Consider the following 15,402-nt stretch of genomic DNA (forward strand, 5'->3'; position numbering starts at 1 on the left):
AAACACAGGTGTATCCTTCCTTGTGTCTCTCCCTCACATCCTCAGTGGGAGGACTTAAGATGTGATGAAGAAATGAGACAGGAAAGCAAATAGAGGGGGGTAAAGTAGAGGTAAAAGGGAAAAAAAAGATGTGTGTGTTAACCGGGAACAGCGTGATCGGGGTAAAATGAGTCATTCTGGCATCCTCAAACAGCCTCAACTCCCTTATTACCACAGCTGAGCGAGAGGCAAGGCACTATCACACATGATGAAATGTGCACATGCACATATTATAGCTGTATCTTGTTTCCTGTGTTAACACACATCTCCTCTCCCCCGCCTCCTGTTCCTCCAGAGAGGTGGAGTTCATCCAGAAGGAGGATGCAGAGAGGAGGCGGCTGGAGGAGGCTGAGAAAGCTCACCTGGCTGAGATCCAGGGACTGCAAGTCAGGGTAAGCTATCTTTTTTTTTTTCTATCCACTTTTCATTTTTGCCATAACTGAATAGCTTCCTGCCTTGTAGCTGTTCAGAGTGGGCTTGTAAAATTAAGCTATTTGCCCTTAAATAACATTGAAAATATGCTAATGAGTGACACAGTCTGGCTTTGTGTGAAATTACATTCAAAGCCAATAATCAGCATGGACATAAAGATCTTTAGGAGCACCCCCCTGTGCTTTTTCTGCCACTTGGTGTTTCTTGTAATGTGCTCAGGCCCAGTGGTCACACTTTCTCACATGTCGTACTGCCTCTGCCGCCTCTTGTTTGCCGTTTCACTCTTTTCAATAAAAAGGAAGTGCGACACAAAGATAATCGTGCTGGTGTGAGGTTTAATCATCAACCTTTAGGCCTTTCTTCACAGCTGAATTGTCAATCAAGCCTTTATTTTTTGCATTCGACACTCATTCCTTTACTGGATTTCAAAGGGTAAATAGTCGAGGGTGGCACAGGTAAGAGTTTTGGAAAACAGTAGACTCTTTATACTCTGATACTCCCTCCGTACAACAACACACAGAGTCTCTGTTTAACTACACTGACATACTGGAACAATTGTACTATATGTTCAGATATTTGTACACACTTGGCCAACCCCTGAAACTGATTTCTAGGTCTGTGCTCCTTTGTTCAGCCCCTCATTCATCAAGGATATGAAACAAGCTATTTTAGGTCCACTACCTAAGCCAACTTTCTTCTGATTGGCTGTCCCTTGTAAACAAAAGGTTTGAGCAGCAGAGAGGTGGGGAGGCTTCTGTGTTTACAGCCAGAGCTGTCACTGCATTCCCTTCCCAATTCATGACTCAGGATTGTTTATGGGAAAACCCACTCGATTTGGATTTCCAACGCCGACTATACAATTGAAGATGGTGACAGTCCACATAAACACTGGTAAAACTGTAAAACCTTTCTTTTGTACACTGTTGTGGGCTGCAGTGGCTTATTCCTAGCTAGCTTTCTAAGGAGGAAATCTCCTTTTTCCTTGCTTTTTGTCGCCACTGTGGTATTACTGTGGAACGTGATTAACTCAGGAATTAGCTCCCTCTGAGCTCCAACATCTTCTGAGGTGCCAGAGCTGACCATATTAAGGATGTCCACCCTCAGTGACATCATACAGAACCGAGTCTAGTAAAACCTGCCTGAAACTGAGAGTTTGGAGTAATTTGAAACCTGAGCTTGTAGCTCATAGGGATTACATGCACAGATGCTGACCTCTTCATTTTAAACTTTTGTCATGTTTAATTTAATTGTAACAGTAAATATATGAAAATAAGAAAAAGAATTACAGGTCCACTTTTTTCAGATCAAGTATAAATGTGTTTTCTGATCATCTCAGCATGTCACCAATTGTTCCAGCGCTTTAAAGCAGCTGTTTGACAGGTATATGCCTACAGGTGATTAACATCAACCGGTTGGCCCCTCTCTACAGATTGCAACCTTAGAGTCGGAGCTAATGCAGCTGATGAAGCAGAACGGTATCCAGGTCAACAACAACAACAGCAGCAGTTCTGAGAGGCTCAGCGCTCAACAGCACAGCCCGAGCCGAGCTGCAACACAAGCCAGAGGTCTGTTTATGTGGGAACTGCCCATTATGGAAAAAGTATAATATCTCTATATGTTGTTGTTCTGCTTTTTGTTTGTTTGTTTTTCTTACCAAGAAGCTCAATGTCATTCACATCTGTAAGAATTTTATTGGAATTTAAAGGTGAACCAAGCAGCTAGCTAACTTAGCTTAGCAGTGGTTTTAATTTATCTTTTGATTAAAACTTTATTTAGTTTTAATCATAATTTACGCATCTAAATTCTTTTCGTTTTAGTCTTTTAAATATCACGAGATTATGATGAGAGATTCTCAACACAGTTTAGCATTTCCGTTTCCTTTACATTAATTGCAAAATGTGTCCGTCTGTCTGCTCTTCTCTTCCTCACAAGTGTTAAAAATTTGTCCCATTTTCATGTGAAACAGGGAGCATGGGTCCTAGTTGTAGCATAAAAACCAAAAACACAACTTAATAAATTCTGATTGGATCTTGTCTCTCCAGACTATTTCCATCTTGTTTTTGTCCCTGTGCATTAATTTTATTTAGTTATTGTCAAAAACTATGATGAAAATCACTGGTCAGTGAAATTAATACTGCTTAGCAGGTGTGGGAGTAGTGGGAGTAAAACCAGAGCTGCTACCAGTCCCTCTAAAGCTCACTAATGAATATGTCATATATTGGTTTGTTTTGTATGAATCAGTAAAAAACTGATAAATTAAAAAAGAAAAGCAATCATGGTGATTATTTGCCTTCTTTATTTACACTTCATTGATTGAACAAAGATCTTAAAATGCTGGTTAGCACATTTCACTAGCTCTGGCTAGCCGTCGCTCTCTTAGCTTTTGTGCTAAGTTAGCTTGTTTAATGAATCTTGCAGTTTAATGATGATTTTGCTTTTAAAGTACATTAAAAAACATTGCATTATCCAGTTTTTTACTGTTAACTCACACACTCCATTGTAGATAATATAGAAATATCCATTTCATTTTAAAAATCCTCACACTTGAACCTCTGACTCCAGTTTCACTCTGAACTACTGCAAATAAAAACAAACAACTAATCAGTCCTGAGCCCATCTGTCAGGGTTTCTGTCAGGCTTTGTTCTCCTCAAGTCTTTTTAAGCTCCGCTGGCTTCATTTCAGTGGCTGTAACCGTCAGAACAGTAGAAGAAGCACCATATCTGGTGCAGTTCAGCGGATAGCAGAGTGATTGCATCAGCAGTGAGATGAATGATGCAGCCCATGTATGCTATATTAAAACAAGAGGGGCCAAGGGATACGGCTTGAACGGGATATAAAGGAGAGAGCACACGTGGGAGGAGAATACAGGGTCTGCTGAAATTATCTTTTTGAAATTTAAGTGATTCAGTCTTTGTTTCATCTGACAGCATCTCCATGCGCACTCAGGGAATGAGGAGAACGATGATAATTGTCTGCCTAATTAGAAGTGTCGCTCATGGGGGAAGTTTGGACGTTTTAACTGAGTTGATGGTTTTTTTTAATAGGTGTGTTTAATGTGGGTGTCGACACGGGGTCAGGGAAAATTAAGAAGTTTAAAAAAAAGTAAAATTTAAAAAACAAACGTCACGGATGGACAGATGTCATCATGAAGGGATGTGCTCGGGTATACCAAAAGCTGTTTTTGCTCACCATTTCTTGTGTGTGTGGGTGTGACTCTAGACACGAAGGAGGGCTCTCCCCACTCACCCAGCAAAATAAAGGGCTACGGAGGAGTTCCCAGAGACAGCATCTGCTCCACAGACGAGGTTTGTATTAACATGTTTCCTTTACTCAGTGAAACCTTAACACAGTTACACGATTTCTTATTTAACAACTGTTGAAACATGAAACAGACGTGATGCAGACAGATGTGACTTTTAATCAAACGAGCTCCATTATTCTCATTAGCGTACTCTTACATTTAATATGTCTCAGATTTCACCACAGGGTGTTTGGTATGTGCGTGTTTGTGGGCCTTTAACCCCTGTCCATTCCACTTTATTCCTTCTAATGGATTAATTGCCGCTTGTTGCTCTGCCACTTTAATTGAGTGTGTGGTTCTGTCACAGCTTATTGTCTCTCCCAGTGTGATAATAACAGCTACAGTCTTTTTTTTCTGGATGAAAGGCTCGGGTTTGGCTAATGCTGTCACTTAACTCAGCAAGTTCAGATTAGATAAACAACTCGAGAACTGGATCAGAATTGGCAGGAACACAGAAGCTAAGGCACTGTGGCGCTTCCTGGGGAAAAGAGGGCAAGGAATTAGAAATGGTGAAAGTATGTCAAGTGACTTCTGTCAGATTAGTGCGCAGCTCTGGCTGCTCAGATCTCTTATTCTTTGATTGCACTTAATTTCCTCTTCGTTCTGTGGGAGTTCTTTGGAGGTTTTGCTTGTCTTTTCTTTCGCTCTCTCCTTAGTTACATTTTTCACATTTTTATGGTCTCTTAAATTAACTTGATGTTTCTTCTTCTCTCTGCTGTTAGATCTCTGAAGGTCGTGGAAGTCAATCCCACAGCCACTCTGGTCCGTTTCGTAGTGTGGCCTCTTGCGATGGAGGAGTTCCAGCACTTAGGGTCCAGGCCAGTGCAGAGGGCTCCCCCAGAAAAACACTCCACGGTTAGCACTCCTGGATCCTGATAATGCAGAACTCTTTTAAGCTCATCATTTGATGTAGGAGTAATGTCAGTGCGGGGCGTTTCTTATCACAGGTTCTCAGTCTCCGAGCCCCTCTCAGAGTTTGGAGGAGCAGAGACCAGCTCTGGACCCTGGGTAAGACAGCAGATGATGCAATGACATGTTAACTTTTTGAGTGAATTGATGCATCGTACGTTGTCCAGAGAAATGTCGTCAAATGAAGTTGATAAATGAAGTTGTTAATCAAACACAAGGATCACGTATAAAAGAGCAGTGCTGTGTACACTCACTGGGCACCTTATTAGGTACAGCTTACTCGTACTGGGCTGGATGCCCTTTTGGTAAGGTGCTAAAATGTTATGTTCAAGAAACCAGTTAGAAGTGATCTGAGCTTTGTGACATGGTGTCTTATCCTGCTGGAAGCAGCCATCAGTAGATGGGTAAACTGTGGTTATAAAAGGATGGACATGGTCAACAACAATACTCGAGTAGGCTGTGGCATTTAAGTGATGCTCAGTTGATGCTAAGGAATCCAAAATATATAAAGAAAATTCCCACACACCATTACGCCACCTGCAGCCTCAATAACTGGTAGAAAGCAGGATGCATCTATGCTTTTTTGCCAAATTCTGAACCCAACATTCAAATGTTGCAGCAGATCATCATTAGTTTCCTGTTCTTAGTTGACAAAAGTGGTACCCAGTGTGGTCTCCTGATGCTGTAAGCTCTAGAGATGCTATTCCAGGAACATCCAAGTTTCTGAAACTCCAGACTACCTGCAGCCACAGCCTACTCTGATGCTCAGTTTGGCTTCAGCAGATTTTCTTGCCATGCCTAAATACACTGAGTTGCTGCCACGTGATTGGCTGAATACACATTTGTCTTAACAAGCTGTTGAACAGGTGTACCTAAATGAACCAGATAAACATTTACAAACATGCTGAGCAATGAACACACATGAGCAGATAAAACATGCTGTATTTATTTACAGCTTTTATCGTCTGCAGTTTTAATCAGAATCAGAAATTCTTTATTAATCATGAAAGAAATTATAGGTTACAGCAGGCAGCACGCTAATGGCACGTGCGCATTTACAAAGGAACCCTCTGACCGAACTTTACACAAACATCACATTGGGAAGACATGTCAGAGAGGTAGGCTGATAGGAAAAAAACAACGAAAATACAAAACATGAGGTGAGAGGAGGAGAAAAAAAACTCAGACTGAGCTCCTACTGGGAGAACAGTTTGAGAACAGAAAAAAAACACCCCAGCACAAAAAGCACATGACTGTCAATACACCATAGAAACACAAGACAAGCAACTGGGGTGGGTAAGGGTAAGAGAGAGCCGGTGTAGACAGCACATCCGGTCCTGCAGCATGTCTGTGCTGGTCCAGTCAACCCGCCATCTACCCCGGAGAGGACAAGCATCGAAGGCGTTTGGAAATGGAGGGGGATGAGTGTGTATCAGTGTATGTGTGTGTGTGTGTGTCCTGAGTTTAGCTGAGAGAGTGTCCTTCGCCCTGCCAGGCTAAGTAAACAGTCTGTTCTCAGGGTGAAAATTTGTTTTGTTCAGCTCCAGCCTTGAGACCACAGCTGGCGCCTATATGGTAGCCGGATGAAATGATGGTAGCATTCCTTTAGTTCGAACAACTGCATGTCAATTTTACAGCCGCTCTAACAGTCCAACACTGGTCTCTCAATCTCCCGTTGGAGAGCCGCGAGTTTCTCCATGATGTTATCCAATTTTCGCTCATAGGTCTTAGTCTGAGTTTTCACTGCAGCCTCAAGCTTCAAGATCTTATCCGTGCAGCGTTCAATGAGCCTGTTTCGAGAAGTCACAAGTCGTCCCATCGCTTCAATCACAGCGGGCAGCCTTGTGGGGTTTTGAAGAGCCGATTCTGCTTTCTTTAATCTTCGATAAACCAGGGCCAAGCCAGCTCCGATCAGCAAGAACCCTGTTATCATGGTTCCGAAAAGGTAGATGTCTTCAATGTCCTCGATCGACAGCCGCGCCAGGCACAGGACCCTCCAGTTATTCCACTCGTCCATCGTGTATCCGGCAGGGAACGTCCCTCCAGGACACTCAGGCTCACCCGAGCCCAGGCTTCTCGTTGAGAAGAGGGTGTCAGTTGCATTCAGGGACCAGTTGATCAAATCCATAATTCCCCTTTTAGGTTTTAGAGAACAGACTGTGAGAGTGTTCCAGGGCAAGAGTAGAAAAGTAGACGAGACTAGACAAGGACACGAGAAGCCAAGCAGGGAAGATAAGGGAAAGGGGGAGGAGAAAAGTGCGACCGCCTTCGTCAGGAGTCAAGAGAGACAATTTAACAACTGATCTTTTATGGAAGTCATTTTGTATGAATAATTACTAAAGGTTCATAGTTAACAAAGCACATGAACAAATAATTGCATCACATATGTTACTCAACTCCACTCCACCTCCTCACAGGAAAACCAAAGTGAAGGACAAAGATCCCAGAGCTTCACCTGGAAACAGGTATTACTGTTTGCATTTTCCTTGTCTCCCTCCATCTAATAAACACGAGGATTTAAAATGTTTACTTCACGATGGCTGATTTCGGAACTCCCTGCTCCTCTTTCTGTCTCTCAGCTCCACAGAGCCGTCAGCAGAGAACAGTCCAGAGTACCTCAAGGCCAAGGTGTGTGAGGTTTGGTCATTGGTACCTTGGTAAATAGTGATTCTCTCTGAATAATAGTCTGCTTTGCCCTTTGTGGTGCACAATTATACATGCACTTAAAAAAGTCTTCTTGGCATCCGTGCAGTTTTTAACAAGTTCTGCATTTTCACTGCAGGTTACTGTTCACTTTGTAGCTTTAATGTACTGTGTAGTTTCTGTTGAACAGACTGCACTCACATGGCCACACTTCTTCTCCTATTCACATTATGTGGTATTGTATTCCTTTATGTTTAATAATAATGCTTCAAACAATTGAAATGGAAATAATTTTGTACCCCAAGATGTAATTTGGGGCTTATATAAAAGGAAATTACCTTGCCAAAGCCATAGAAATCCATAATTTGCTTTATAATTGCCCAATTAATTGTGTAACAGTCGATGAAACTCAGTAAAAAAAAAACATAATGATTTAGCAAACATATGATCTGATATTAGGTGTTAATTTAACTTTAGCAGAAAAATCTGATCACAGTGTGAATGAGTTCATTTTCTAATGTGTATAAAATCAGTTAAACCTCATCCTGATACAATAAGATTAAAGTTGTAGGAACTTACGTGAAAACTGGCTAATCCTGTGTAATATCAGATGGGGTTACCATAGGATTAAAAAGGAGATTATTTTTGATCCTGCACCAGTTCAGTCCTCTCTCACTCCCAAGACACCCTCAGCTTAAGAAGAGTGCACATGAGAAGATAAATCTTATCAGAACTTCTTCTTAATTATGTTTTTATGGAGCTTTTAGGTAAGGAGTCCTCCCAGAAAGCTGACAGTCTAAGCCTGAGATTAGTCTCACTTTGACCTCAGATGGTACTGAGACTAAAAGGACTGAGTTAAGCTACTGTATGTTATTGAGCGTAAGAAATAGCTCTACACTCTTAGCCATATATCACCGAAACTATAAACCTGTGTATTTCAGGCGAAAAAAGGAACGTTCAGTAGCTCAAATAAAGTTTCTCTGCAGGGCAGTGTTGTGTCCACGTAAATTCCAGCCAAATTTATAGTTTGCATACTATTCAAGCATCTTTAAAAAATTACAGATATGCACACACTCCTTCTTGGAGCTTGTCAAACACCTAAAACATAATTTTTTTTAAAAACAGGGCGATGAAGCACATCAGTTACATTCTGGGAGAAAAAAACCTCCATTTTCTTGATTCATTCACTCCCCGTCCGCTCTCTCAGGTTAAAAAAATCATTCTTAAAATACATTTGTAACATCTACATCGTGTTGGGCTTCACATAACGCTGCACAGAAACATCAATAACAGAGAAGCGTTCCAACTAATCGGCTAAATTCAGCCGCAGAGCCAGTTGGCTCGCCACAAGTCTTACGAACGTGTTGTTGATTTCTTAGGCACCCACTTTGTGCGATGATCTGAGTGCCAGCAGCAGCAGCTCAGTAGAGATCAGCGGTCTGCTCAGTGAAGCCAAGATGTCAGGACGCTCACACACGCTGGTGCTGTCCTCAGATGAGGTACTAAATGTTCCCGAAACTTCTTCGTGGATGTTCAATATGGAAACACAAACCATAAATACAAGCTTATTTATCTTCGCTGGTTCAAATCAGCCCATGCATAAAGTGTGTAATCTTATAGAAAACATCCAGAAAGTTTTTCTTTTTTTTTCTTTACATTATTGCACGAAAGCTTATCTTGTTTTTACTGCAGAAAAGCACTTTTTTTTTATTTGCCAGGCTACCACAGAGGTAGCTTTTTCATTTCTGTTCTGTTAACTACCCAATCATTTTCTGTTGTTTTCTATGCTGCAACATTCAGAGTCTGGATATGATAGATGATGAGGTGAGACTGAGGTTCTTTTAATGCATGCGTGTCTCTGTGTCTGTTGAGCTGTGTGTAAACCATTTGTCTGTGTCTCACTGCTACACATCTTTGGTGAGGAACGATCTTTTTTCTCTTCATGGCCCCCAGAATTTCAGTATTTCTACGTGCTGAATGTAGGCATCGGTGGAATTTTTGATGTTGTTGACTGGGTTTGAGCCCATTATTCATCCAAATTAAGCACTAAAGATGGAGCTGATAGGTTTTTTATCGTATGTGCTTCTTTTCCTTGTCATGTATGTTCAGATGCTAGACGAGGGGCAGTTTTCAAAGCAGTACCAGTGGCAGAACCGCAGCATTACCGAATGGACTTCACAGCAAGTGGCCCACTGGCTTATGGGCCTAAACTTAGAACACCATATTCCAGAATTCACTGCCAAAAATATAGATGGAGTGCAGCTGCTTCAGCTGAATAGTGCTGAGCTCAAGGTAACAGAAACCTTTTTGTTATTAAATGCATCTTAATTAGATTTCGAATACAGATCACATCACAATGACTCAGTCAAAGTCCTCAAAGATAACAACGTAATTAAAAGGCTATGCCAGGACCTTAAGAGGGCTGTTTATAAATGAAACCTCCATAAAGAGTAGATAATGAATTCCTTCACAATTATGTGAGAGACTGATACATGTTTTCAGAAAACTATGACTTCATTGCTGCTAAAAGTAGTTCCAAGGGTATAGGCCTAACAATAAAGTGTTTTTATGAGATGAGCATAACTGGTCTGGCAAAAGAAATATAAAGGATAAAAAAAAAAATAAAGCGAAATAATTATACTTATGAGATAAATATAAAACAATTTTTGCTAATTTGTTTCAGGCTCTTGGGGTCACTTCTTCCCAGGATCGAACACTGATCAAGAAGAAGATCAAAGACCTCAAAGTTATGATGGAAAAGGCCAAGAGGAACCAAGAAAAGATGGAGAAACAGCGCGAAAAGCTGCGGAAGAGAGAGCTGGAGCAGCAGCAGAAAGATGCACGTAAAGAAAGTGCGGCGGAGTGAAACGAGCCCCCAGATTACCTCCCGCTTTACTGTAGCACCACATCAAGTAGCATCTCGCAGAACAGAACGTCAGCAGGCCCCACAAACGAAACCCGAGGGACGCCCGCTCAGTAGTTCAGTAGTTCTGAAAGGTGGAGCTCCACACCCAGCTGCCAGTTGTTGTTGAGTGACCTTTTCACCAACCAAACGAAACCAAAAGGATCAGTTGGATAACAGAATGGTGCCCTTCATTTGCTTCATTTTACACCCATCCTGTGTTTTTAGCCAGAATTTATGGATTCTGTTTTGCTGTTTATAGCTGTAAATTGGTTTTATTTATTCATATCCAGAGTGCGCCTGTGAAAAGTTTATCTCTGTAACCTACCACATCATCTCCAGAGACTTCTCTTACCCATCATAGCACCTTTAGACATAGACATGTACAGTGATAAATAAGGATGTAGATGATGTGCCATTTCAATAGACTTATGTATATCCTGCTCAAATCTAAAGATCAGCGGAATCTCTTTATGGCTTTTACGAAGCACATACAGTTCAGGTCTTTGTGTTGGATTACATGAGGCAGTGTTCATCTCCCACCACCAGGTGTCCCCATGCTGCTTACTTTCACTACTGAATAAGGCAACACTGGAACTTCCCTAAAGGAATTGAACTGGAAATTAAAGATTCGCTGGGAGAAACGAGCGCTTTGATTTCTTGTAAGAACACTGGAAGTGCAACCACTGTAAATTTGACCTGCGTACTGGCTTACAGTGCCCCTTACCGTATACATGTACCATACTCAAGCCGTTTAAAGTATAAATGATGAAGACATACTAAACTGACTGGACTTGTTCTAATAGAGATTTCAGGTACTGTGTAATTATTACATTTGTAACTTACCTAACCCGAACCACAAAAAACAGAAAAGTTGATAAAAATGAAACTTCTTGCTTAAATGCATAATGTTGCTTTGACTCCCCCTTGTAACCTGCTTTTGACCTCTTTTTATATTCTCTCAGTAACAAAGTAATACCTGCCGCTGCCTTTAGAAATTTCAGCTTAGTAGAATTTTTCCAAACTCTGCCCTCTTCTGTGCAAGCGTCAGGACACATACGATAGACTAAACGACGTCCTCATTCGTGTCATTTTATTATCTCCGATGCTTTGTCATGCAGATTTCTCTGGAATGTCCTGAAAATAACATTTTGTAATGCTGCCATAAAGATGCTTTGTGCGACACCTAAAGTTCAGAAACTGTCCTTAAAGATGATCTCACCTAAAACTTTGATGTTACAGTGGAATTGAACTTTACAGCCGGAATATATTTTGGACTTTATTCTGAAATTGGTTCATCATTGTTGGAACGATTTATTTTAAGATTTCAAAGCTCACCAAGAGACATTTTGCCTGTGTTACTTCTTTATCATTCCCAGGAATTATTTTATAGGTTTACATTAAATGTAGAGACACCACAGCCACCATGAGAGATATACAGGCAGCTGTGATGATATCTTTATCTTAATGACCCTGTCTGGTGTGCTGCTAACAGGCTGAGAAGAATAGATGGGGTATCAGTGCGGGTATACATGATAGTAGATTGTGTTATTATTTATTTATTTCTGTATTTAATGAAGCAGTGTACTATTGTTTATGATAACGAAATAAGAGGATTATTAACATTTAATAATTATTTATCCAGAATTGTATGATTACCTACTTTTGCCAAACGTGATCAGAAAGGGATTTCAATTCAAATGGCTGTTATCAAATGAAGGATTTAAAGGTCGATATTGCAACGAGAGAAAAAAGTCAGTAGTATAGTCCCATTGTGCTTGTGGTTTTCCTCTAATACCACCATAGTGCTGCTCCCGTGCTACTCTAATAAACTGCTCATGATGTATTCTCATGAAATGTTTTGTAACACTTGAATCCTTCTATTAATACCCCTCCACACACACCCTGACAAACCAGTCAGCAGACTCTTTTGTATGTATAGTTAAACACTGAAAGCAATATGCTGTAAGAGTCCTAAAGAAGCCTTGTTTTGTATTGTGTCAATGTGGGTGCGCTGTTTTCCAGAGGGCTGAGGATGCTTAAAGGTCAGACCTGAGCTAAATACGGGATTCCAAATCTTTTCTATGTGCTTGACCGATCTTGCCAGGCGTGATGAAACCATCGTATACATGGGACCTCAGTGCTCCCGGCGGGCAGAGACACAGATGAATCATGTCTGGAAGGTTTTTTCTTTTTTATGTATGTAGGGATAGCAAAAAGATATTTGCCACAAACTGCTAGCCATGCTTTCACTTTAAAAAAAAAGCTGTGCTTATTCTCCTCCTCCTCCTTTTTTTGTCATTGCCTTGCTGTCACATTCTGAAAACTTTGAAAGGGCAGCTACCTGTCACACTGAATAAAATGTGCAGCCACTGTCCACAGTTTGCTTTTGTTTCTTCTTCTTTTTTCTTCTTCTGCATGTGTCCTATTCAGTCAGACACGCACATAAAAATATTAGTTGTTTTTTTTCTCTCAGGTTCATAAAGCTGATTATTTTTTACCACATCCACTGATAGAAGGGATACAATACAATGCCCTTCTGTCACTGGACACCCCCCAGCACACTAACTGGTCTAGAGTCAGCCAGCTTTAGCTTTCCCATCCCACCCTCTATGCTTTCTATTTATGTTCATCCTAATTTCTCTCCAGGACTATTTTCTCCCAGTGACGACGCACTGCTGTCACTTGTTGCCCCTCTTCATCTGCTTTATTTTTGTCTTCTTTCTCTATGCAACTCCTATGGCCGGGCTGATGGAGTTGTTGCAATGGTTGGTATGCTGGAATCCTTCATCGTCAACATTTGTGCGTTGCTTTCCAACATACTCCATGCTTTATGGACAATATTAGCGTCTAAGCCAGACGATTTGGCAGCGTTAGGGCCTTTGGACAGAGATTTCATGGAGGATTTGAGTCCCAGAAAACTGGCTGAAAAACAGCTGAAGCAACGGTTCCTGGAGGCCTTGCAGACCAACAACGCACAGGAAGTCCTTGAGATTTTACAAACCAGCAAACTAGACATTGACGTTGTGTTGGAGGTGGAAGATCCCAGCATGGTCCTCGCCTCGTACAAACAAGGTGCAGGAAAACTGTGTGTGTTTGTGAGTGTGTGTGTGTGTGCTGAGTATAAATGCAGATCGTGAGATTTCTCACACTTCTCCATTGTTGGTAAGCAGTCCGGTAAGTTGACCACTAGGTGGTGCAAAACTTCCATAGAACCATAGTACGTAGGATGGATTATTGCACACACTTTAATGCAATATATTGGATTGTGTGTGTGTAACTCAAACATTACAAAGCACTTAGATGAAACTGCTGTAATTATGAAGAATTAAAAGTACAAAAACTTTACTGTTGCTGAAAGTTACTTCCTCTCTTTTAGGATACTGGCTACCCGGCTACAAACTGGAAAAGTCCTGGGCCATGGGTATCCATGTATGTGTAATGTACAATGCTGTGGAGACAGCACTGGTACTCCTTCAGAAAGGCGCAGCTGTCAATCAGATGCCCAATGGGAAGACGCCTCTGCACGTGGCCTGCGAGGTGTCCAATGGAGACTGTGTGCCCTTGCTTTTGGCTCACGGGGCAAAGGTCAACAGCCTGTCTCTGAGCGGGCACACACCGCTGCACTACTGCATTACCCGGGAGTCTGTAGAGTGTGCCAAGCAACTTATCCTCAAAGGTGAGAAGGCAAAGGTAGAAGCACAAATACAGTCACTGCAGAAACCACTAAAACAACAACCAAATGTTTTTTTCCCTCTCATGGAGGTGCAAAAGTCAACAAAGCAAGCCACAACAACGCAGAGGACACACCTCTACACACGGCAGCCAGATTCGGTGTTCCGGAGCTGGTGGCTCTCTATTTGGCTCATGGAGCATCTGTGAATGCAGTGAACTCTCTGCAGGAGACTCCTCTGATGACTGCAGCCTTCTGGGCTTTTGACACTAAGGAGCAAACCTACAGCCAAGACCATCATCTAGTCTGTCGCCTCCTGCTGGACTATCAAGCTGGTAAGACGTTCTAGATAGGTTTCCTTGACTTTGACTTTAACCCCCCCCCCCCCCCCCCCCCCTTTACTTCCACTGCAATGTTTCAGATTTGATTTCTGTTGCAGATCCCAACATTCAGGAGGCAGACCACAAAACAGCTCTTCACAAAGCTGCCTGGAACTGCGATCACGTCCTGATAAAGATGCTGCTGGAGGCTGGGGCAGATTCTCGAGCCATGGACATCAACGGCTGTTCTCCCATTCAGTATCTCCTTAAAGTGACGGAAGTCAGGCCTATGGCCATGCCAGACCTCTGCTTTCAGCTGCTGCTCAACTACAATGCAGCACGGATTTACCCACCACAGTTCCACAAGGTAGAGAAGATGATGATGTGGGTTTGTGCTGAAATGATCTGCGTTATACTATATGTTTAACCACAAAGTCTTTAATGTTTTGCACAGGTGTTCCAGAACTGCCATGACTACCCCAGAGTTGTAGAAATCTTGGTTAACTCCTATAGCAGTTTAAAACCCACAAGGAAGTGGAGAGCTGCTCTTCCTGATGACTGCTACAAGGTAGAGCTAATAAAGACTGTTTTCTTTAAATACAATACACACACACTGACTGAAATTAAAAAGGAAAAAACGTAATCCTGTGTAAGAAATCTCATTTATAATTTAAAAAATTGTAAAAACTGAAAAGAATGTTTAAAGATGAAATATTTATAGATGAACAAATTCAAAGCTATCTGATGCCTCTCAACTGTTAATTAGTGTATTGCCCCTTTAAATTCAGCTTACATTAGCTGAATATGACTGAGTGTGCCCTCTCATTGAAGTTAAACAAAAGCGTCTGTTTCTTTTTGTCTCCTCAGCGCCATAAAGACTTCTACGACTCCCTGTTTGCTGTTTGCACTGACGCTCCTCGCAGTCTGCTTCACCTCTCCAGATGTGCCATCAGAGCTGCCCTGGGCAGTTTCTGTGACAGAGGAGTAGCACAGCTGCCTCTGCCATTATCCATGAAGAAATATTTATTACTAGAACCTGAGGGGATACTGTACTGATAGAGACTCTGGTGTTCTGATGTGCAGAATGAGGCCTAATGACCTGAATAGAAACATTTATTAAGTGCCTCTCCGCTAACTGTGGAAATGAAAAGTGGTGCAAGATGTAACATCATCATCATTAAC

General features: G+C 41.6%; 2 protein-coding genes across 9 annotated transcripts in view; both read left to right on the plus strand.

The window, feature by feature from the left end:
- ppp1r9a (protein phosphatase 1, regulatory subunit 9A) overlaps positions 1-12,602 on the plus strand; it is a 54,229-nt gene extending 41,627 nt beyond the window's left edge. For 6 of the 8 annotated variants that reach the window (XM_026156108.1, XM_026156109.1, XM_026156107.1 and 3 more), the window contains exons 10-20: positions 335-431; positions 1,901-2,036; positions 3,692-3,777; positions 4,496-4,628; positions 4,721-4,781; positions 7,100-7,147; positions 7,262-7,310; positions 8,705-8,824; positions 9,126-9,149; positions 9,435-9,617; positions 10,009-12,602. In XM_026156108.1, the coding sequence (XP_026011893.1) occupies positions 335-431; positions 1,901-2,036; positions 3,692-3,777; positions 4,496-4,628; positions 4,721-4,781; positions 7,100-7,147; positions 7,262-7,310; positions 8,705-8,824; positions 9,126-9,149; positions 9,435-9,617; positions 10,009-10,191 (1,120 nt within the window). In that variant the 3' untranslated portion in view covers positions 10,192-12,602. The remainder of the gene's footprint in view (positions 1-334; positions 432-1,900; positions 2,037-3,691; positions 3,778-4,495; positions 4,629-4,720; positions 4,782-7,099; positions 7,148-7,261; positions 7,311-8,704; positions 8,825-9,125; positions 9,150-9,434; positions 9,618-10,008) is intronic. The other 2 variants (XM_026156112.1, XM_026156111.1) reach the window with 1 other exon arrangement.
- A 69-nt stretch (positions 12,603-12,671) lies between these two features.
- asb4 (ankyrin repeat and SOCS box containing 4) lies at positions 12,672-15,402 on the plus strand. Its single transcript, XM_026156114.1, has 6 exons — positions 12,672-13,302; positions 13,607-13,906; positions 13,993-14,235; positions 14,340-14,587; positions 14,675-14,788; positions 15,088-15,402. The coding sequence occupies exons 1-6, from the start codon at positions 12,759-12,761 to the stop codon at positions 15,274-15,276; spliced, it is 1,638 nt and encodes a 545-aa protein (XP_026011899.1). The 5' UTR covers positions 12,672-12,758; the 3' UTR covers positions 15,277-15,402.

The sequence above is a fragment of the Astatotilapia calliptera genome, chromosome 22 (genome assembly GCF_900246225.1).
Source record: "Astatotilapia calliptera chromosome 22, fAstCal1.2, whole genome shotgun sequence".
Lineage (NCBI taxonomy): Eukaryota > Metazoa > Chordata > Actinopteri > Cichliformes > Cichlidae > Astatotilapia > Astatotilapia calliptera.